The sequence below is a fragment of the Macrobrachium nipponense genome, chromosome 11, assembly GCF_015104395.2.
Source record: "Macrobrachium nipponense isolate FS-2020 chromosome 11, ASM1510439v2, whole genome shotgun sequence".
Classification (NCBI taxonomy): Eukaryota; Metazoa; Arthropoda; class Malacostraca; order Decapoda; family Palaemonidae; genus Macrobrachium; species Macrobrachium nipponense.
The window spans coordinates 48,416,497-48,441,496 of NC_061087.1; the positions used below are offsets into that span (position 1 = coordinate 48,416,497).

General features: G+C 37.2%; 2 protein-coding genes across 2 annotated transcripts in view; one reads left to right on the forward strand and one right to left on the reverse strand.

The window, feature by feature from the left end:
* Positions 1–25,000, forward strand: part of LOC135205756 (scoloptoxin SSD14-like) — a 209,892-nt gene that overhangs the window by 30,325 nt on the left and 154,567 nt on the right. The window lies entirely within an intron of this gene.
* On the reverse strand, positions 18,033–21,259 carry LOC135208641 (circumsporozoite protein-like). Its single transcript, XM_064241032.1, has 4 exons — positions 21,228–21,259; positions 18,975–19,167; positions 18,311–18,600; positions 18,033–18,099 (listed from the first exon to the last, which is right to left on the reverse strand). Exons 1-4 carry the CDS (start codon positions 21,257–21,259, stop codon positions 18,033–18,035), a joined length of 582 nt encoding a protein of 193 aa, XP_064097102.1.

The following is a 25,000-nucleotide window of genomic DNA, read 5'->3' on the forward strand; positions in this document are numbered from 1 at the left end:
AATATATTTTCGTATATGCTAACTGAAAGGGAATTTTTAGCTGGTAATAATTTCGTCGGGCGCGAACCTACTTAGGAACCCAGAAATCAGGACGTCCAGTGAAGTGCCTTTAACCACACAGCTACCTCAAGAGAATGAGTTAACGCCGCCTTTCACCTGCAAATACCTGTCGCACTCAGGTATTCGTTGTTTTGGAGTTGGTATCAACCCTCCTCGGCCTTGACAACTCCAAAACAACGAATCCCTGGGCGCGACAGGGATTTATAGGTGAGAGGCGGCATTAACTCATATCCTCTCGTGGTAGCTGTGTGGTTAAAGGCGCTTCATTGTACGTCCTGATTTTTGGGTTCCAAGGTTCGCGCTCGGGAACCGACGAAATTATTATCAACTAAGAATTGCCCATCAGTTAACATATATTACATATAGCTAAGACGTGACCGATAGAGACACTAAATAATGGTATACGGTTTTGCAACACCTACATCCTTTATACCCTACCATCATTATAATGCACCGATTCACTCATACACTTCATTTCATTTCACATAATTTATTTTCACCAAGAGTTTCAGAAACAATATAATAGATAAATATAATATGAGAAATATAGCAAATTAAAATACTTTCTATAAGTAGCCTAGATGGTTGTGAGGGGTGGAGCCAAAGGGCCCATCACACTCAAATACTGGTAACTCAACTAAGTTATGCCATAAATACAAATCCTGTAGTACTAGAGTAGCATATCTAGTAATGTGTTCTTAGCATAGATTAATTAATAAAATAATACCCTTGCAATATTGATGCTTTGATGGCTCACACAACCCACGCCTATGAAATCTGGTGTGTAACATCTTTTTGCCTAGATTCGCATATTATTGGTAATACAGATAACTATATTCCATTCAATCTAGAGCAAAAATAGATACAGCCAAGCACAAGTTGGTAGAGTAAGAATTTACAGTTTCGTGTTCCTTGGCCACATCCAAATAACATGAAACGTTTACCATTATTTAAATAGTGGATCCAGGTGATTTAAGATGGAGGACAGAACGACAGATGGAGAGAGAGAGAGAGAAGAGAGAGAGAGACGAGAGAGAGAGAGAGAGAGAGAGAGAGAGAGAATACAGCTGCTTATAGGATAATGAAAAAGAAGGATATTTCTGTCTGAATAATATTAATATGAATAGTCAGTTCCAACAATATTTAAGGCTTTTTTTACATAGAAAATATGAAAACGATTTAAAACAATACTATAAGATAACATTTCATAATAATTGTTTTTAAAAAAATACACGATAACATATTTCTTAAAGCAGGTCTCAAATATATCATATTCATCAGATTAATATCTAAAAGGAATAAAAGCGCGCTCTCTCTCTCTCTCTCTCCATAAACTGTGTCGCATTTCTTTCGTTACCGTCCCTCGTATTCTCTCTCTCTCTCTCTCTCTCTCTCTCTCTCTCTCTCTCTCTCTCTTTTCCCTCTATCTTTTTTCTCTCTATCTCTCTCTCTTCCCGTTTCTTCTCTCTCTCTCTCTCTCTTTTCTTTTCTCTCTCTCTCTTTTCTCTTTTCTCTCTCCCTTTCCCTCTGTGTGTGTGTGTGTGTCTTTGTCCATATATTTGATTCGTTACTGTATTTCTCTGCCTGATTACCATAATTTCCCTCTTCCTCCCATTCGAACCATTCTACCTATGTACTGGTTGTTTGAACAAAGGCCACCTTTCAGGGCATTAAGGGCATGATCTCTCAGAGCCAGGTTTGGCTGGGGGATGCCGGTTTTGTTGCTGGCTGTATGTACATCACCTCCTTATTCATTGGAAGTCGGGGAATAAAAGCTTGTTAGAAAAAAATATCGCCACTGTTGTAAAGCAGCTTTAGTCTGAAGGGCCGCCAGAGATTATTACCATATAATATATAATATATATATGTATATGTGTATATACATACACATATATATATATATATATATATATAATATATATATATATATATATATAATATATATATATATATATATATATATATATATATATATATAAATATATATATATACGGTAATGTTAACTACTGTTCTGGTACATGATCCCCTCCTCCTTTAGGTTCATCATTTGGCCGGGCCAAGTGTTATGGGTGGCCAGGGTTTACATATACACGAAAATATGAAATGAGTAAGACAGATTTGACATTTCGTAAGGTTGCCTTTTATGGCCGGTAGTACACGTCATCGTATTTTTTCCTTGACATTCTGAACTATCGCCTTATCTTGATCAAATGTATTATCATTAAATTGGCTCTTGGCTGGTTAGAATAACACTTTTAAAGCTATATGAGTCGTCAGACAATTGTTAATTGATCATTAGATAAAAAACTCATGCTAGACGCTAACAGACTTAAAATTACCGAGCCATACAAAGTTGATAGTATTACTATGCATTTCCTTAACGCTTCGGATTTTAGACCTTTGAGGAAAAGAAAGAAGCGAGAAGGAAATTGAACACAATATCACAATATGAACTCAGATCGAAGTTGAATTGAGAAAATACACTTCGTTCTATGTTTTCTTGTTCGAAAGATGTAAGGAATCAACTTTCCAAGCAGTGAGACAAATCGTGGACTTGCAAAGCATGCCAATGATATTTTACAATAGGGCCACAACAAAAAAGTCAAATTTTACTGGCAGAGAGATGTAAAAGCACTAATTAGAACAGATGAGACAGATGTAAAACACTAATCATAACAGATGCAAGTGGCATTAGATTTCTCAACTTTGGAATACTAAACCGTTTGGCTACTCCAGGAAGACGGTTCTTTCACGCCAAAATGCAATAAATTCGTTGTTTAAAATAACTATTAACGCTTTTCGAGGAGTATATTACATCAGATTTAGAACTTGACTCCACAACCTTTCAGTTTACGTTAATGAAGAGGATGACTTGGCACTTGTCAAACACAATGTGCGCCGTCAGTCCCATACCAGCTCGCTACTGCAAACCTCTCAAGGTTGGGGATCATTCATGACACCAACTCAATAGTAAAATGACGTCCGAAGAGAAAACAAAATGTTAAGAGAAGGGGCTCGTTTATTTAAGTATAGCAATGGAAAAGTAAGAGACATTTGAGTCATAGAGAATAAAAAAAAATGATATTGTTACGTAAGATAACGGATGAATTCACAGACATTAAGAACTCTGCGTCTCTTCTAATGTTGTGAGCATTTCGTACTTGAACATCAGGAAATTTAAATTTTAGTGGCTAGTTTGAATGGTAAGGCCTACTGAAACTTTAAAATTTCATTATTTAAAAAAAGAAAGAAAAAAAAAAAACTCAAAAAGGTACCCCTCCAGAATATGAGCTTTCAGAAAAACTAAGTATCACAGCTATATTTTTTACCGTTATCGCTCTGCAGATAAGTTAGGACCCTCACCCACCTACCTACCCACCCCCTACCACATCCCCTGAACGCCAAAAATCGATATCTGGCCCTCTGGAACTCCTTAATGGATTTCGATGAAATTGGGCACAATTAGAGACCTTAGTGGGAGACCTCTAAACTCTAAAGCCGAGTTTCATCCTGGTTGGCTGAATATTTATTATTAAGGGCCAAATTCAGGGTCTCTGTGTACTCCTCGTGGCTGGGTTTTACTAGCCGACAACTACCTTGGAGTTGATAATACTCAAAGGTTCAACACGGTAGATAGTAGAAAGGAATGTTGAATAAAACTCATAATGTCATATGTGGTAGATAGTAGGAGGACATGTTAAATGAAACTCATAAAGTCAGTATGGTAGATAGGAGGAAGAAATGTTTTGATTCTTCATTCTGAGGGAAACAGTAAAACTAAAATTATCACTTTGTTTTTTCAAATTCGATGGATAATCGCACATAGTACAGTATTTTGACATTTTGTTGAATGACAGCAGTGCTACTTCTGATTTAGACAAATCTTCTTCTTTCCCACTGTTATCTCTAGATTAAGGGGTTGGTTGCCTGATGCGCCCTCTCCACTGCCTTCCTCACAACTTCAGGCATGGTTTATGTTTGGCAAAGGGGTTTTTACGACCACATGCCCTTGCTGTCATTAACCCCAGTTATTGGCGGTGGGCCTCGTCTTTGACTAAAAGCCCACCTGCAAGGCAGCATTTTCCACAGTTATTGGCAGTGAGCCTAGACTATTACTAAAATGTAAGATTGCAAGGCAACAGTTTCCACAGTTATTGGCGATGGGCCTAGCTTATTACTAAAAAGTAAGACTGTAAGACAGCAGTTTCCACAGTTATTGGCAGTGGGTCTAGCCTTTTACTAAAAAGTAAGACTGCAAGGTTACAGCTGTCCTTTTAATCGCCTTTTACAACACGCAGAACCTACGTTGGTAGTATTCTTACTACCCTACCACAGGGGTCACTGATTTAGAAAAGTAGAGAAGTACAAAATGGTGTCCTACCAATCACCAGACTATTTTGTAAACGAATGAGCAGTCATTATTCCGACCTGGGATGGGCAGGACATTACTTAGAACTTTCTCTGAGGCCATGTCATTATCGCTGCCTCGTTCTAACGGTCTAGAAAGTTACTGGTCAGCAAGAGTGTCCCAAAATAAGCCTCATCTGCGCATCTACGTCACTTACTTCTCGGTTTTTTCCCCTCTTTTCATTTTATGTAACTGTTTCATTTCTATATACATATAACTATTAAATGGATAAATAATTCAATTGTTTTTTGTTCACAGGACAAACTTTGTAGGAACTGAAACTGAAGAGAAATGAGACAACACTGCCTTTTTAATCACTAATTTGTTACTTTGTAATTATCAAATCTTAAAATTGCTTTCCTACATCCTGTTTCTTGTTTTACTTCAGAGCAAAGGGTATTGAAACACTGTGTTTTCTCTGTAATGTTCTCTTCATTTCTCGTATAAGAAGGAAATCTGGAAAAAAATTCACAACGAGTAGACATCTCTTCCAATTAACGTATCCGATTCACGAATTAGCCTGATTACTTATTTCATGATTCTTATCTCCTAAATTTGGGTATTTCATGGAATTCTTTTACATATGTTAACCAATATATCTAAAAGACTTTTTCAGTTACTCTCACAGCATTTTTTTCATCTCTGTGTTTGTACTTAGAGGGTCGTCCCATTCTAAAACTTCATTTTCGAAGTCGTCATCAAAGTCAATTGATTAATATTCGCATTTTCAATCCATTTCTAAGGCTAACTCCCTCTCATAGGCGTTTTTCATTTCAAAGTCACTGCCAGAGTCATAAGATGTGACATCAGTTGTTGTAACATTACTTTAATCACGCTCACTGCCGCAAAGGCCTTGCCTCGGAACAGCCCTTTCAGTTCAGAATGGAAACTCACTGTATTTGAGTGATCATGGCAACCCTTCATTTGCCTCATACATCCGAAAAGCCGGTCAGGTAATTTTGATTTAATCTGTGTCTGTATGCAGTCGGCATTATACGAGGCTTTCAGCTATTATGCAAGGCAATGATTGACTTTGATGATCAAATTATACCTTTGAAAAGACTTTCAGAACTTTTAATTTTAGACTACCCATGACTTCCATTGCCTTCTGCAACGAACTTGTTTATTCGTCAATATGAATGCCAAATGAAATGAGCAAAGAGGTTTTCCTTCTACAAAGCATTTTTCGTAATAAAAAAATCAGAAAAACTCACAAGAAGGTATGAACTTCTCTCCCCGATTAACAAATTCGATTCATTAATCAGCTTGATTACCTATCAAAATCTAGAAAGAAAAAAAGAAGGCCAGAGTCAAGTAAATTATTTCTAACCAGTTCTATCAAAAAAGCTAAAAAACTTCTCTATTGCTTTGGGTTATTTGAAAGATATTCTTTTTTTTCAAGATGGTTAGTTTTCAACTCTTTCCAATTGCAAGCACCAGGTCTTTCAATTGAAAGGCAAGGATGCTGCCAGCTAAGCCACACAAGTCATGAAAGAAGTTGGAACCTAAGTAGCTACTACCGTACTTGGGTGTGCGAGGCCATTAGCCTGCTCAGGTAAAGCCCCAGGTACAGTGGTACTTAGGTTCCAACTTCTTGTATGACTTGTGTCGTTTAGTTGGCAGCATCCTTGTCTTTCAATTGAAAGATCTGGGTTTGATCCTAATGTAAGTCAGCAATATATATTTCTATTCCACACTGGATTTTGCGTTAATTACTTATATCACATTCATTCAGAAGGGATAATTCGAATTAAATGCTATAAACTGGGTTACTGCTGAGTCAGGAAGCTGGGAAAACACGCTGGTATGCTGTCCTCTGACAGTTTGCCCACTGACATTTTGTCTACTGGCAATATGTCTTCTGGTCAGTTTGCCTGCAGATAGTCTGCCTACTGGACACTATGCCTACGGATAGTTTGCCTACTAACGAACAACTTTTTCATAAACTACTGAGGGTATTCTTGATCATTATCAACCTGGGCAGTGTGCCCCTACTGCTAGTAAAGAAATGGTATATTATCCTTAGTTTATTTTTGAAAAAAGTCTGTTAAAAGGGAGATACTATATATATATATATATATATATATATATATATATATATATATATATATATATATATATATATATATATATATGTATATATATATATATTATATATATATATATATATATATATATGAGTGAGGAGAGAAAACAGTGTACACTATTCATGCCATGCTAACTGAATCAAGAAGAGTGCGATTGGTGTGTTCTGTGCCACAAAGCACAAGAATGAAACAATATATGATGCAATATGGACTTTCCCTAAGAACCAAATAAATTTAAATCCCGAATCCCTGATGCTAGACTGAGAAAGAGGCATTGAATTCTATCAAACGACACTTTAAACAGAGACGAATCAGTGGTTGTCTGTTCCCCTTTGGGCAATGTCTGTGGCGAAGAATTCAAGCCAAAGGGTTTAACAGCTGGTATGCTGCATGTCCCAAAAAATACAACGCTGATTAAAACACTTCAAACTTACATTTGTTCCTCTAAAAGATGTTAGCGGCACATTTGAACTGGGCGAGGAAACATACTTTTTGACAAGAACTTTATGATGTCCATGAAAGAATTGTACAGGATTTACCTCGCATGATCAATTACGAGTCACCATTAAACACCCAACTCTGTGACTGCGTAAAGAGCAAGCAGACAACGAACTCCTTATTGATCATGCCAACACTGGAGTTGCTTTTCCACCAACCATGAAAAGGTACGAGTATATCAATCAACGCCTGAGGAATCTCGTGGAGAAGTATGATACCATCCTGATTCTTGAATACCTTATTGGCATTGCTCGTCTGCTGAATCCTTGTAATTAGTTCCCACAGGCCAATTTGTGTCATGTGACCTTGGCGGCTCCATGTTTGTTGGCAAGCTGCAGTTGGCAGCTGTTACATTAAGTTAACAATTTGTTATTCTTCACTGTATATGTCATTTATGTTATTAATTTGTGTAGCAATTAGTGCAACTTCATTTCTAGAGCATACATGTAAATAAAAAGGTTGTTTTATACGCTTGTTTCCATCATGTTGCCATATTCATTTTATTTAATTAAATGGCACAACAGACTCAGACTAAAGAGCAAAACAAGCCACACCAGCAATTTTGTCGATAACCGGAAGTTCTTCTTTTTTTGTCATTAGAATGTCAATTGGCAATTTGCTCTGGAGGTTAGTGTACTTGTTCCGAACCAGACCGATAACATGCTGCACATGTATCCTTATATGAGTAATTTTTCTTGTAAGTTCCATGTCAATGAGTGACAGTTGGGACATTTTTCTTGTGAAACTGGGAATGTTAATTTGGGCACAATAAAAACCAACACTGTCAGAAATGTCCAATCTTCGGTCAGCCAGAATAAGGTCTCCAGGCAGTAACTTCCTTAGCAGTCCACAGTTCTCTGTGATGTATTTGTCGCTGGCTCTACTACCCCATCCATTTGACAAGAAAGAAACAGAACCTTGCGGTGTGATTCCAACAAAAAATTTGACTGTATTGCAGTGCTTGCATGCTGACCAAGTTTGTGCCAGTGCCATTAAATTCTTTGGTCACTGAATTGGAATTTCGAAATCCATGGGCATATTATTCCTCAATTGTTTACGAGTTGGCCAGTATATCATGTGGCGAAATCTAACATGAAGGACATGAATGTATACGAGAAAAATCCTGGAAACAATTGATGTTGAAGTTTAGAATGGGTGAGCCAAGTCCTGAAGCGGAGTATTAAGGTTTAAGTGAGAAAATATCATTACTAAATGCTAAAAAAAACGAGATCTTCAAGTCTTGTTGATGGCAAATACAGTTCGATGTACACCAAATGAATGTAATCCAGTGCAATGGGTGACTAAATCTGGTCCATTAGCTTAAAGCTTCTTGGGTCATTCTGAATCCTTTTAACGGTAATTTGAGAGCCATGTTTTCAGACAAGAGGCTTTGAAACTCAGCTTGAATGTTAGGAGTAAATGGTTTGAGTTGAGCTGTAGGAAGACGTTTCGGATTGGATGATGATGGTTCATTTGTTCTGAACTTGACAAGAGCACAGGTGGCTTCAACATAGTTTACATCCTCGACTTCCGTGTTGGTTACACTTGCAGCTTTGGAGTGCATATCCAGAAGAGCCCTTGCAGCATCATGCTTTGCTATTGTTTTACTCTTTTCCTCTGCCCTGTTATATCTGCAACAATAAAATCAATTATGTATAATCATATCTTGCTAGGAAGTTTATGACGACTATATTGGCAACCAATGACATTAAATCTGAATTTAAAGCACATGATATCTCATTCATGTTTATGTGTTGCAAAAAAATTACCTTCTTTTGTTGACTCCAACTTCTTTCATTTTCTTTTTTGATTTTCTTGATGTCATACTTACAGACAACTTGTGGGAAGGTGCCCAGTCTGGATTGGTGCAGTCAAATAAGCCAGATGGTTTTCCTGCAAATAACGAAATGAACTTATCATAAAATTGACATAATTTCTGTGTTCAAAGCGTAGCTTAAAGATGTATGTTGTGTCATACAGATAAAAAATCAATGTAATTCAATGTAATTCAATCAGCATCAGTTGATTGCATATGTCATAGTTCAATGTCAATAACTTAATATATGCAGCGTAGTACAATGTAATATGAGCCATAAAACTCGTACTCAGAGAGAATCGTGAATTATTGTTTACACATCAGATGAGCGCAAAATAGCTTCACAGAGCTGATTTGTCTAAATACGTGACAAATACCACTCAATACATCAGGATAGCATACTGTGACTTGATGAAAATGACTTTTTCACATTCGTGTAACCTTATGGCAGGTATTGTATAGAATCCATGTTTTGCTAAGCCCCCTGCACAATTTGTACATCCATTTACCAAACAAGAAACAACCACTTTCGCACCTTTACACCCTATTCGCTCATTACACAGTTAACCACAGTTTGCCAGTGAACATGGCAATTGCTCGGGGAATGCCCTGATGCTGCGATGCCAGATGAGGACAATGCATATATCACTTTACTCTTGTAAAGAAACACTGTTGTTTTTATTTTTTCGCACCAGTAATTAACGTTTAATTCTAAACCCATTTTTATTTTTCTGATATGAAGCATCACGGGATACAATGGTGACTTGGGTAAAGATTCAGCAGAGGAAGACAAGCTTGATAAATCACAGAATTACAAAAAGGACTTTGGCTAAATAGTCTGATCTTAATGACGAAAGAGCTAAGGCTTTGCTGCAGTTGTGTAAACAGCAACCGGAATTCTTAGATAATAAAGTAGCCGATTTGATAGATTGCTTGCATTGGTAGTTTTCTAATGTCTTGCCTATTTTAACGACCGATATTTGCTCATGACGCAGGGAAAGCTCTTCCCACTCTATTTTCGCCTTCTGGATTAGGTGAAGAGTGACAGGAGTCCACGCGAAAAGACTTAAAGCGAATGTCCAATGAGCCTTGAGCGGTTCAGGTGAAGTTCGTCATGGAAGTGGTAAGAGGTAGAATTAAATACTGGATTCTGGTTGAATGCCAGAGGAAGACGGAAACAAGGATGATTTTCAATTCATAATTCAGTTATTTCTATCTCATATGCGCTCATTCTTGTATGAAAACGATGAGTAGATATAATGAAAATATGTCATGAATAAAAACAAGAAAGGGAGTGAGTGTATGGCTGATCATTCCTGAGCATGAGACATGTTAAACCTAGGAATGATTCGGCATGAATCGCGTCCACATTAAGTCACAAGTAAACACCAGTCGAGATGTTATCAAGTATAGTACAGTAGTGAGTTAGCAGTACATTCATTTATACGGAATCCATTACGAATTCTTGCAGTTGGCTGAAGACAGATCCTTGCACAATTCTCCTCCGCTTTGCTGTGCAGTTTATTTCACACAATCGATAAAAAGTCCGACTATTGTTGAAAAGGAGACAGTTCAGCGGAGATGATTTTTCTCTTCTAATGGAGAAACATCATTTCCCCTTCCCATTCCCTCCCCCTCTATCTTCCCCTCACCCTCCCATCGCTCTCCCCCTCCCAATTCCACCACCCCGATCCTCTCCCTTTCTTTTTCCATCCCTCTCCCTTTCCCTTCTCATTTCTCCCTCCCCTGCCCCACCCCTCTTCCCCTTCCCTCTTCCCTCCCCCTACCCGTAGCCTGTCATTGACAGTTTTCCAGGGCAGTGCCGGGTAGGTCAGCTAGCTGTGTCAATTTGAGACAACTGGTGGCAGAGGAGTACCCATTGCCTTACCAATTTTAAGCTCAGAGCATTTCCCATCAGCAATGAACTCATAGTCCCAAATGCACAGTTGAATTTCGAAATGAGACTCCTGGTGGGAAAGCAAACCAGGTGATTTATTTCTTAGAGTACTCCAATGCCGATTCAATTGGCGCTTTCTTAAAAAAAAAAAAAAAAAAAAAAAAAAAACATCAAAATTTACTAATCCGGGTATCGGTTGGTTGTGATGCCGTTTTATTCTTCCGTTTTGGTCTACTGAATGAATGCAATGGTTGCCTAAGGCAGTTCCAACAGCAGCAACAGAACTAGTTATAGGGCTCAAAGGATGAATGTCTTCGTGCATTGTCGCCACTCTATATCAATATAGTAGCAGTGTAGAATTATTAGGAGAAAAGTGAATAACATGGCCTTTATCATTTTTCAGTATTTGTCTTACATTACAGCTGAATGACTTTATTACTTTATCATTGTGGTTCTCATTCTTTTATTATTTCGTAAACTTTCCATTTTTCAAATATTAGTTACGTGCTCTGTTTTTATTAAGGTAAATATTAGCGTTGTGGTGTGGACTGTTTGGTCACTTCTCAGTGCAGGCAGTGCATCACTAAACCATTTCGGAAATTAATCTTGCTAGGAAGTTTTAATGACGAAGTTCCTCTACAATATCGAAAAGATGTGGAATTTCAATATATTAAAAAGGAAGAAAAAAAAGGAAGGTGCAATAGACAAAGCAGTTGGCAACGTCGCAATAGGAAATGATAAACAATTACCTCATCATGCACAAATCTTTTACCAACAATTTTGCTCTAAGGGCACACCGCACATCCTTCTTTCGCCTTTCTTGTCCAGTCGCTCTCTTCAGTAAGTTTCTTCAGTTCCTGTCAAGTTTTGATTGTGGTCCGTTCGTTCCCCTTAGTGGATTTCCGAAAATTCCTTTGAGTAGAGAGCGAGGCCTTCCACCCAGGATGTATTGAACGGCTTAAAGCACTTTTGTTCAAAGAAAACCCTTTGAAACGCATATTTTATCCTCTCTTTTTTTTCCTTTCTAAGTATTCTTTCCAATATGAGGATACTAAATTATTCTTCGCCTTACTTTCTCAAGTGAAATGGGAGTTAATGACTTTGGAAGCTCTTGCGCTTCTTATTCTATACTCTTTAAATCTCAGTTATTGTTTGTGAAACAGGGGCTTTGTCGTATCCATTTTTGTTTCATTTTATGTAGCTTGCTTGAAAATGTCTTTAGGCATCTAAACCATTAGACACAAACTTGAATCCTGGCCGGAGCAAATGTACTAATCAACTAACTATAAATCCCCTTGGTTGTAGGTTATTCTTAAAATCAAGTGACTTTGACACATACATAAATGTACATTTATATATATATATATATATATATATATATATATATAAGATATACATATATATATAAGTATAATATATTAATTATATATATATATATATATATCTATATATATATATACTATATATGTATATATATATTATATATATATATATATATACATATATATATATGTATATAATATATATATATTTATATATATATATATATATATCTATATATGTATATCTTACAGAGGTTCCAACCTTGGTAATCTTAAAAAGGGTTGGTAGCAATGGCTGTGCAGCAGCAGGCACTGAACTGACATCTGTTTTCTCTCTCTCCAACACCCCTCTCTCTCTCTCTCTTTTTCTTTTTTCTCTCTCTCTCTCTGTCTCTCTCGACAACACTCTTTCTCTCTCTCTCTATTGCCTAAGGCAATTAAATCAGACTCGTGAACTACAAAAATACATTTATTTAAGAACAAAGCATTAGCTAAATAAATTGGGTTCTTAACAAAATTATTAAATGTAAGGTTGAACTCAAAATTCAAATAACTTAGATAACCCTGGGGAATTAACCAAATAACTAACATTAGTTTAGTCATAAAACTAGGCATAGTCACATCAGTCTAGTAACACCACGAAACATCAGTTAAGTTCCCATTTCTAAATAAGTCACCATATCAGTTCCCCTTTGTCTCAGATCTGCCCGTTCATAGATACAGGACGTGGTCTGTTATGTTTAGGCAGCAACTTCGACATCACACAACCCAAGGAAGATTGCGCCAGCATTTCCAAAGCTGAGCTCTCTTGTCACTTAGGACCACTGTTTCCATGGAGAAGCTAAATTGATGATCTCTACATTCTAAAAGTGTCATTGCCCATCGCGTCCTCTCACTCAGAAAGAAAAGATTCAAATCGCATTCACAATGGTGTCTTAATTATATTGTCAATTACTCCTTATTGCAGATGCTCGGCCACCAAAAAAGGCTAGTACCTGCCTAGCCATAGCTCATACAAAACAGCTTATATATATATATATATATATATATATATATATATATAGATATATATATATATATATATATATATATATATATTATATATATATATATAAAACACATTGGCCGGCTCAAAAAACACAAAAGAATATAAAGATAACTGCCCGTCTGCTTTGGCAGTACAATGTCTATCATATAAAATAAATTTGAATAGCCTGTATCCGGGCTATAATAACAGTTGACTGTAGAGACATTTTCTCATCTTGAATTTTCAATGCTCCCGTGTGTGTGTATGGTCTGCAGCTGCACAGACTCGTGAAACACGCTATAGAAAGGCAAAACGTCTCCCAGTGGAAGGCAACTGACGACTTCCATAGTCCAAAAGCGCCGTAAAACCTCGTAGACTCGTTGATTCTCTCGCATGTCGGCAACATACATCTCTAGTAGCTGAAGGACGTCTTGCTGGCGTAAGGGAACGATGTTTATAGTGTTTCAATATGTCAGTCATGTCACTGGTCAATTAAAGAAGAATTAGCCCTAGACAGACATCTTTCAAACAATGACCTTAAATTCTAGGAAATACTAACTGAACGTTTTCCAACTAATCACCACTAATATAACCACAGAACTAATTTCCAACTAAACTTGTGAAGTAACTTCATAAGATCGCTAAATCATAAACCACTATTTATGATAAATATATAAAAGACCAACTATAACCCCATAAAGAAAATATTAAATTCTCCAATACTATAAAAAATGACTCGCAACTCCATACATAAATTAGCACAAAACACCCCAAACTAGCAAAATGAGAAATAACAAAAACTCTACGGACTACTGTCCTAACATTTAAAACTCACCATTACTCATGTACAAAAAGAAAAATGAGCCCCCCCAAAAAACACACAAAAAATGTAACAAAACCAACCCCAAGTTATCACCAAAAATGTTCTCTCAAGCTCTGATATTTCACTAACTCACAAAACCAGTAAGAACCTTTTTACTGTCTATATAATTAACCTCCAAGATATATAATGCCAAACACCCCTCCTATCTAACTCACATACCCCGATAAAGTATATCTCCTGTCTAAAATAGAAATGCTATTTAAAGCTCAACCCCAATTACGACATCTCTCGTAGGAAAAGAAAAAAAATAATAACAACAATAATAAGAGAACTTTCCCCATTACAAAATGTACCCAAGAGAGGAAAAAAACATATATATAATCCAACGTTTTTCCTAATAAACCCAGTATGTATCGTTATGGAATTTGCTATCGCAACATATCTCATCGACTAGAAATAACCGGAAACAACCCCCTTACACAGTACATCTCTGTGGAATGCCATAATCCACATCTCCAAAAATAGTGCAAATCTCTGAGTAATCAACTCCAAAGGAAAAAAAGCAGCAACCGGACTCATCACAGCATTATCAACAAAAATCCACCTGTGAACACCTCATGTGCTTGAACTGCACTACAGATTTGTCTAGTCAGACTTGCAACCTCAGAAACCATTATTCTCCAAATATTCTATACTAACACTATATAACCACATTTCACAAACTTATCTCCAGGATATCACCAAAGGTGCCCAAAGATTTTCCTTAAAACATAACTCCCCCATGATATTACCCCAAGTATATAAAGCCAAGTTACCACTTATACGGGATATAAACCACAGCAAACTGCAATTCAACAATTATATATCACCAAAAATAACCATTGGTGAATATAAAGATACAACACCTCCATAAAACCACAATGCAGCAGTGTCACCTGCCTAAGAGCCACAACACCAAAAGGAACCACAATACCCCCCTCTTTGTTGCGTAAAACCACAGATCACCACCAAAAATCATAACCACAAAAAATCCACCACCAAAGATTATAGCCACAAAAGAAAAACTCAGCCGCCCCCCCTTAAAAAAATCTTCAGTAATAATATAAAAAACCACCTACATATCACCATATTAATAATAATACCACTCAGGCAATAAAAAAATTCCCCTCCATTTCACTAATAACCACATGTGGAATTAAAACTAAATACCCCCAAAAAATATCGTTGCACCTCCAAGCAGGGTAATCAAAAAAGAAACTCTGTCCCCGAAAAATGCACTCAAAGCATCTAGCTGATACACCTGAAAATATTACCACATATCTCATCTCACAAGGGTTTCCATTGGCACCAAAATAACTGCAAAAATAACTGAATCCAAAACAGTGGACTAAAACATAGTACTTACCTCTTTAAATTTAAATTACTTTAAATTTCTCTAAAAGTTCAATGCTCTTTTCGTCTTGCCAATTAATCTTACTTTCTGAAAAAATTCTGTGGGGACGTTTTGGAGGGGATTTACAGGAAAATCACTTCCCCAAAGATTAATACAGCACAAACGGTCAGTTAGGTAAGGACAACAGAACTCAGCTATTTTCAACCATGTAAATGAACATAACCACAGAATAAACTGGAATTTGTCACGTATAATTTATAGCAGCAACTGCCGGTACAAGAGTCAAATGGTGGAATGGGCCTTGATTAAAGAGAGGCAGTTAATGAATATCTCAAAGGGAGCATGGGACTCAGATATCATCGACAAGGTTTTCATTCAACCAATGCTTAAGAAGATTAAAGGAAGATTATCAGCGGGAGTGACCTAAATTGGCTTACCTATGGATGGACTGCTTGGTATAAATATCACCTTTTCTGTAACTTTCCTCATTCATCTACCTGAAGAGGGAGGCAGCAGTCTCTGAAATATAGTATTTCTCTCTTTATATTTTGGTGTGTTTATGAGCTCCTTTTATTAGATGGAATTCTGTTACAACAGTAGAAAAATTTCCACTACCCTTGTCAGTTCATCAATAACCACCAATAAGTACCTGTAGCCATACCCTTATTCACAGAAATTCCCAAAGATATCCATGTGCACCCTCTGAAAGGGTTTACTTGGTATCAGATATGACCCTAATTTGCAAGAAGTTACCCTTGCAGGTTTGCAAGCATTGCACACTGTACACTTTTTCATAAAATTTTCCACATCTACCCACATATTCTTCCAAATATACTTAGTACGCATCTCATTATACGTCTCTTCCACCCCCAAATGTGGACTATCAAACTTGCAACGTACTGTATCTAAGACCAGTGGAATTAGGACTTTAATTTTCCTAACCAAATTCCAAACCTGAAAAAGGCAACTTATAACTTCTGACTAATTCACCTGTAAGGAACGCTTTTGCATCTGCCAAAATTTCATCCCCATCTTGCCTTTGCTCTATGAGACTGATATCCCTTTGTATAGAGAATTACCAGTAACTACCCCAACTTGAAATCCCTCAGTCTCATAAAAACTTCTGCTAAGAGCAACTTCTACCACATTATGTCTGTCCTCCATGTATATGAGGTTTGCATCAAAATCTCTAATTGTTAGGAACCATCGAGCTCTTTTAGGCGATAGATCTGGCTTATTAGAAGAATAATAAGGCTTGTGGTCCGTGAACACTTCTACTTTATTTCCCATTAACAACATTTTTGACAGGAACTAAGCTTGATACCACAGTAAAGGCTTCCTTATCTACAGTAGCTATTAACCTTTAATTGCTTTTGTCTTAAATTTTCTGCTATAATAACCTATTGGATTTAATTTTCCCTCAAACATCAGCATTAGGCAAGCACCTATACCCTCCTGACTGGCATCAGTCACCAGTGTGAAAAGTTCGCTGAAATCTGGAAATTTCAAAACCGAGGGATTCATAAATGCAACCTTAACTTTCTGAAAAGCTACCTGTTGCGGCTCCCCACAAGAAAATTGAATATCCTACCGCAACACATCTGTCAAAAGAGCTGCCAAGATAAAAAAACCTTTCATAAAACGTCTAAAGAACCCTGCCATTCCCAAGAAGGACCTAACTTGTTTCTTTGTCTTAGGGACATGAAAATCTGCAATTGCTTTGACTTTTTCGTCATTTACTCTAACTCCCTCTTTAGATATGACTTGACCTAAATATGCAATCTGCTTCTTTGAGAAGTCACACTTGGCTAACTTAAATTTTCAAACCTGCTAATCTAAGTCTCCTAGGAACTTCTCTGAGCACTTCCATGTGCTCGATCGAATCTGTTGCAATGAATATATCATCCATGTACACAAAGACATTCTTGCCTAATAGCCCGTGTCAAACTGTGTTCACCAACCTCGTAAAAGTCATAGGGCTACCTGGTAAACCAAAAGGCATCCGTGTAAACTCGAAATGCCCCTTGGGCAATGAGAATGCGGTAAAGTCTCGACTATCCTCACTAAGAGGAACCTGCAAAAATCCCTCTATATAGTCTATTGAAGTATATATCCTAAAACCCCCAGTTTCCACAAAAAGGTCTGGTATGCATGCAACCGTATAACAGTCAGAAATTGTTTCCTTATCCAATTTTCGGAAATATATACATACTTGGACTGAACTGTCCTTCTTAGGCCCCTCCTCCCATTTACTAACCTCTTTCTCTACCTGTTCCCTGATTTTGTAGGGTATGCGGTACGTGGGAATAATATTGGGTTTGGTCCCCTCTTCTAGATTCACCTTATGTTATAACACCTGAGCCAGCTCTAACTTATCCCCTTTTGAAGCCATAATATCCCAAAATTCAGCCAAAGCTTGCTTACAACTTCTACATGTACCTTGTAATCTGCATTAGCAAAGTAATCCCTAGAGATATTCCTCCTTATTTGCATTTTTCCCCTGAAAACTCAGTTTTCCCCTCTCCAGTAGCCACTGGACCACTATCCCCACTCCATTCCTCGAGGTTTGCCACATAAGCATTCTTCTGATACTTCCTAACTGTATCATTACAATTCAACAATTCCACCCATGTAACACCTGTGTTCGATACCTTGCTTACCGACACTGTGTTAATAATTCTTTTTAACTTTTCGCTACCCTCAATTATAAACACCTCTTTGGCCATTTTCGCTTCCCTCAACCTGACTTTCACCATAGTCATTGTACCTGGATTTAAAATAACATATTATGATAAAACCCATTTTAATACATGACCATCATACATGGTACCCTCTTGTGACTGGTTATTCACCCCGTGTTCCATATGGACATGAATATCACCCATATTTATAAAACTATCCCCCATTATCATCAACCATAACTCCATGTTAGTATCAGTATCACCATTGTTATCAATATCACCATCATCAACCATAACCCCATGTTAGTATCAGTATCACCATTGTTATCAATATCACCGTCATCAGCCATACCACCATTATTATCAGCATTATTATCACCATTATCAACAATATCACCATTATAATTACCAATATCACTGCCAGTACCTCCAATATCACCAATATCCCCAGTATAATCACGAATATCACCACCGATATTACCACCAGTATCACCAATATCACCGCTACTATCATCTATATCACCAGTATAATCACCGATATCGCCGCCAATATTACCACCAGTTTCCCCCAAATTAATCTCAGTATCCTAATTTACCTCAGTTCCATGTACACTCACATATGGGATAAAAACACCCGGTACCCCAACCGTAATGCCTCTAATACCTGGATGGTCTGATATCCTGTCTCCTAAATGCAGGATAGCCCAACAAAAGTCTGTTGCCCAACGCAACCCCTTTCATCACCAAAAATGGTTCTTTTAACACCCGATCACCCAGAGTGAACCATAATCTTATAAAACCTATGGTATTTAATATATGGGCTTGCACATCACACACTGTTTCTGTTGAGCATTTCAAAGGGTATTGGGAGAATATGGACTGATATAGATCATGGTCACTTAAATTAACTGATGCCCCCGTATCAATAAAAATTGGGTTCTATACATCCCCCCCTGCTCACTGTACTATCGGCCTGGGCTCTGGGGGATCCGCTATGAGACCACAAAGGCATGTACAAATCATCTGTACCCTTTTTGTTGATCGGCTTTCCAAAAATTTCGCCGATTTCTTTGTCCCTTTGAATGATCTGCTTAGGAAGTTCTAGTATTAGAACTCTCAGAGTTCTGAGGTGTGGGTCTTGCATCCCTCCTTTTCTGTGATGAACAAGACTGCCAAAAGTGATCTGCACTTATGCATACTCCACAATATCTGATTCCACATAGTTCCTCTGTGTGCCCTTGCTTATTGGAATTAAAACAAAGCAACTGTTGCCCTGGAGCCATGAATCTCCTCTCATATTCCACTTTTGCACACAATTGGGGAGAAGGAAAACTTAAATCTCTTTGTGTGGAATTCCTTGGACCGGTCCCATTAAAAAATGTGCCATCCACTGTGGGACATTTGGACTTGTGTTTTTGAACCTGAGAATAAACCAGTTCCTCATCCAATGTAGGTTCAATCTTTTCATCAAAGCTATCTATAATGGAGTCCTTGACGCCGTGTAGGAGCCGAGAAAAATGCAACAATCTTTGCAAGTTATCAAGGGAGATTTTATTATCATTTATCCGAGGGGGATTTTTAAATTTCTGCATCCATTCTCCATCTGTATCAAAAAGCTGAGAACTATGCTAGACCATGGTCTTCCGATCTTTTCTAATCTTGTAGAGAGCTCTCAGGTCTCTCACAATATCCCCTTGCTCCTTTGTTCCATAGGCTGCCCTCAGAAATGTTTATAGTTCGGTCCATGAACAGCATTTTGTGTACTGAAAACTATGGCAGCGATGTGCCAAATCGCCTTTGTTGAAAGCCAAAAAGGCTTTTGCCTCTGTAAATGCCTCTGCATCACTTTTAATTCCCTTGGCATCTAAAAAGTTATTGACTCCAATAAAAATCTGCACTGGCTGGGAAAGAACGCCATAAATTATACCCCGAAAAGGGCGAATCCCTGCTGCAACATTCATGACTTTATGCAGCAAAATATGATCACTATTACCCGCTTCTGACATTTTGTCACTTAGAGAAACCCTTAATATTCAAGATTTGACCCAACCTCAGTAACATCGATAATATTTCCCAAGTTTCCCTCACAAATCATCACCAACAACAAAAAATATAACAATCCAAACACATCAATATTTTCAAAGTAAATATTTCTCGAGTCTACGGGAGGAAAAATCCCTCTTTCTTGTGTCACGGCCAAGTTTAACAGCTAACCGAATGTGGGTCATTGACATAGTAAAAGAGAGAGAGAGAGAGAGAGAGAGAGAGAGAGATATGTGTCTGTTTCTCTTACTTCTTGCTACCCAACCTAACCGATAGGTTCTGCTGACCTGCGATCCCAGATGCTAAACTCAGCACAGCCGACAAGCCTGAGTCCCTGCATGTACCAAAACACTCACGTAAAAAAAAAGTGAAATGCTTCGTACTGTATGTTCCCCTCAATAAGTTAATTCCCGAGAGAGTAAACACATAAATCATACCACTTTAAAAGAAATCAAATCACAGCATCCCCCAATAATTGCAATTACCATTGAATACCTCTAAATGATTCAAAAAACCATTACAGTCTGATCCCCTGAAAGGAAAACTATGCATGGCAGTTAAAAGCAAACCTCTAAACTGTCCCTTTTATCTGCAAAGAAAATGAAATACACAAGTGTGAAAATTGTTAACACACTAAAACAAAAGAAAAGAAATATTGACATTTACGTCTTCATTAGAGAGAAACGGCAAGCAAGAGACACCCAAACACACTTAGGCTGTCTGTTCACTGCATTAGCCCATATCTAATCACACATGCGCCCCTGGTTTCTATAAACTCATGACAACCCTCTTGTATGCAAGACCAATAAACTCGAATATCTAATTTCTAACCTCCTGGGAATTTACAGTAACCCCACCATATTCAAATAGCCACACTGCATTTACAACACACATCACATTTACTTACTCTTTGAGACGCCACTGTCGTGGGAGGCTGTCTGAGCTCCCGATGAATGGATTTTTGCTGACTAACTAAAATACCTTGTCAATGAGAGAGTGACAGTTGCCATAAGTCCTTATTATAATCCTACTTCTTAACCCTCCAGTCTCTCCAGAAACGTAATCCATAGGCCTGATTGCCTTTTCCGACTGCCACCAAATCTGTTACAGGGTCTATTGGACCCTATTTTAACTGAAAGGAGAGAAATCACTAAATGTAAACTCCACTTACCTTGACATTTCCCCGGACTGGTAGTTCTGCATTTAAATCTATTTTTTTTATCTCACGCTGTGAGATACAAAAATAGTCTTTATTTCCCTAAAAGAACAAATATGAAAATCAAGGAAAATTAATGTAAAAGTCCCAAAACTATGAAACAATTACTCCTCTAATAGTGATCTTGTCTAAAAAATGTGTCACCCCATTTTCATTGTCAAACTCGTCAGTATTTTCCTAAACACAATTGTCAATTAGAGAATTAATTTTCTTTGGTGAGAAACTGAATCCATCTGTAAAAGAAACCACAATTATCATAAATAAAAAAAAAAGAATGGATAAATGTCCCACAAACCATACTAAGTGTTTCTCTGCACTTCAATTCCTTCACAATATACGAAAGTTTTTCCACAGTCTTTTGTTTTCACTCTACATTTTCAATGGATCTCCCAACGCCCTCTTCAGTTATTCTCATTCGTATATCATTACAAAAGCCTCGCCTGTAATGGCCCGTTTACCTCCGGCACTAGGGATTATATTGCTCATCCACGCACCCTGATGGGCAAACAAACCTATGCACACAATGTTCTGGAACTTTCCATGAACATGGCCAGTTTGATGCACGAACTGACATACACATGACTGCATAATCATACAACTTCCGTCCAACCAGGTCAATGAGGTTTGACAATGTTATGCTTGCAGATGCTCTGCCTCGTCTCAAGGTTTTTAAGTTTTTCATAACTCTCGCGACTGTGCTGTTGCACATTCCAATCTGCTGGTAAAAGAGACCGTTGTGCCCTAATTTTAATAACTAACGTTACCAGTGCCTTTAAGATATATGTACACACACACACACACACACACACACACACACACACACATATATATATATATATATATATATATATATATATATATATATATATATATATATATATATATATATATATATATATATATATATTATATATATATATATATATATATATACATATATATATATACATATATATATATATATATATATATATATATATATATATATATATATATATATATATATACATATATATACATATATATATATATATATATATATATATATATATATATATATATATATACATATATATATATATATATATATATATATATATATATATATATAAATATATAATACATTATCATAGTTACATGGATTATTAAGTTTAACATGAGAAATCTAAAATTTGACTCTTCTAAAAAATATGCCTTGTGTAAAAACGGTTAACACTAATATTCACAGTAACAAAACAAAGGTGTCACTTAATTGTAAGCAGAATCACTAATTCTACAGGATCACATAGTTGCATGATATACGGATCACGAACTTAATTCTAGCAACATTGATTACCACTAAGCAATCGAACACTGTAAGCAAGTGTAAACCCACACTGAAATCTCAGGAATATGATCCCAAAATTGGCACTGGCAGAACAGGTTGATCTATCTATAGGAGGAGGCACACAATAGGGCGGTCTACACGGATCTGCAAAGCAGTCAAAGTTGAAAAACAAATCCTAATGACGGTAAACTAACATAAAGTGACACATTCCACGTGGAAATTTTACGAGATACACGACTCATAAATCCTTTGAGATTGCGTTAGTACAATGGGTATTGCTGTAGATGGGAGCACATACTAATATCACTTGTTTCACCAGAAATTCACAGTTATTTAAACTCACATGGGTCTCTGACAGAGACGGGGATATTAAGGAATGAGAATATGAGAAAACAGTGAAACAGGGAATGAGTGCTAGGAACAGTAGGTGAAGGGCTGACAGAACAACTGGACAAGCCATGCTGGTGGAAGGACGTGGGTTTCTTACAGGGCTTCACCAAGGAATCAACAGGGAGATACTTCTCACTCAGGCAGAGTCCTACAGGAACTTCAGGGATGAACACTTTTGTAGAGCTGTCAGGGTGGAAGTCTAGACAGAGTCCAGTCTATCCAGTCTACATGTAGAGCAGGTATAGAGGAGGCTGGCCAGGTTCAGCATGGAGACACAGGGCAGAGATAGTGGTAGAGTTAGTGGCTAGGGTGGAATGCAAATTGGTTAGCAAGGTCAGGTCATATTTATACCTGGTCGTGGAGATTCTGGTAGCATCTGGTTCAGGCTGGATTCATCTCCTCAGGTCCTTCTATCTTTACCGCTAATCCTCGCAACTACCTGAAAAGGGTCATTGGATGCTGGCAGAGGAAGGGTGGAAGACAGAGTACAATAGTGCTAGCTTGGGTCAAGAGGATTCAGGCCAGGCAGCAGTCATCAGACCTCACGTGAGAATGTGTGAACTCTTGTGACCAGGAGGGCAACTGTCTGTTAATTTCTTCTGTCAAATGAGATTAGGGACTGTAATACAAAAGAATACAATGGCACAGGGGCTTTGGTCCCTTAACAGTCATTAACCCTTTTTGGGATTTGGCATATAGCCTGTAGCTGGGTCTAATGAGAAGATGCCAAACTATAAATCGTGTTTGACACGTTGTTAACCCTCTTACGCCGATTGGACGTATTAAACGTCGAGTCAAAATGTCTCCCGTATGCCGATTGGACGTATCATACGTCGGCTCAAAAAAGTTTTTTTTAAAAATTCGCGGAAAAATACTTATAGGCCTACCAGCCGAAAACTTTTGTATCACGCGCCTTGGGGGATGCTGGGAGTTCACGGATCAAGGCATTGTTTTGTTTACAATCGCTACGCAGGCGCGCAAGCGCGAATTTCTTTCTTATCGCACTAAAAAGTATCAGTGACACATCTCGGAAATTATTTCGTCACTTTGACATAATTTTTGCACCATTTTAAATTATCCTTTACATGAAGTATTACATATGAAAATGTGCGCAATTTCATGTAAAATACAACAAAAAAATACTCATGATTGTAGCTTTTATCAGTTTTGAAATATTTCCATATAAATAACGATAAGTGCCAAAATTTCAACCTTCGGTCAACTTTGACTCTACAGAAATGGTCGAGAAACGCAATGTAAGCTAAATTCTTATATTATAGTAATATTCAATCATTTGCCTTCATTTTGCAACAAATTGGACGTCTCTAGCACAATATTTCGATTTATGGTGAATTTATGAAAAAACTTTTTCCTTACGTTCGTGCGATAACTCTTCCGATAAATTTTTTCGTGCGATTGTCCTAATGTTTGCACCCTTTTTAAATTTGCCGTTACATAAAGTTTTATATATGGAAATGTGCGCAATTTCATGCACAATACAACAATAAACAACCCATGGTTGTAGCTTTTATCAGTTTCGAAATATTTTCATATAAATAACGTTAAGTGCAAAAATTTCAACTTTCGGTCAACTTTGACTCTACCGAAATGGTCGAAAAACGCAATTGTAAGCTAAAACTCTTATATTCTAGTAATATTCAATCATTTACCTTCATTTTGCAACGACTTTTAAGTCTCTAGCACAATATTTCGATTTATGGTGAATTTATGGAAAAAAAAAACATTTTCCTTACGTTCGCGCGGTAACTCTTCCGAAAAAATCAAATTTTTTTGTGCGATTGTCGAAAAGTTTGCACCATTTAAAATTAGCTGTTACATAAAGTTTATATATGAAAATTTCATGTAGAATACAACTAAAAAGGATTGAAGGTTGTAGCTTTTCTCTTTTATCGAAATATTTGCATATAAATCACGATAAATAGAAAAAAAACCACGTTCGGTCAAATTTGACTCTACCGAAATAGTTGAAAAACGCAATTGTAAGCTAAAA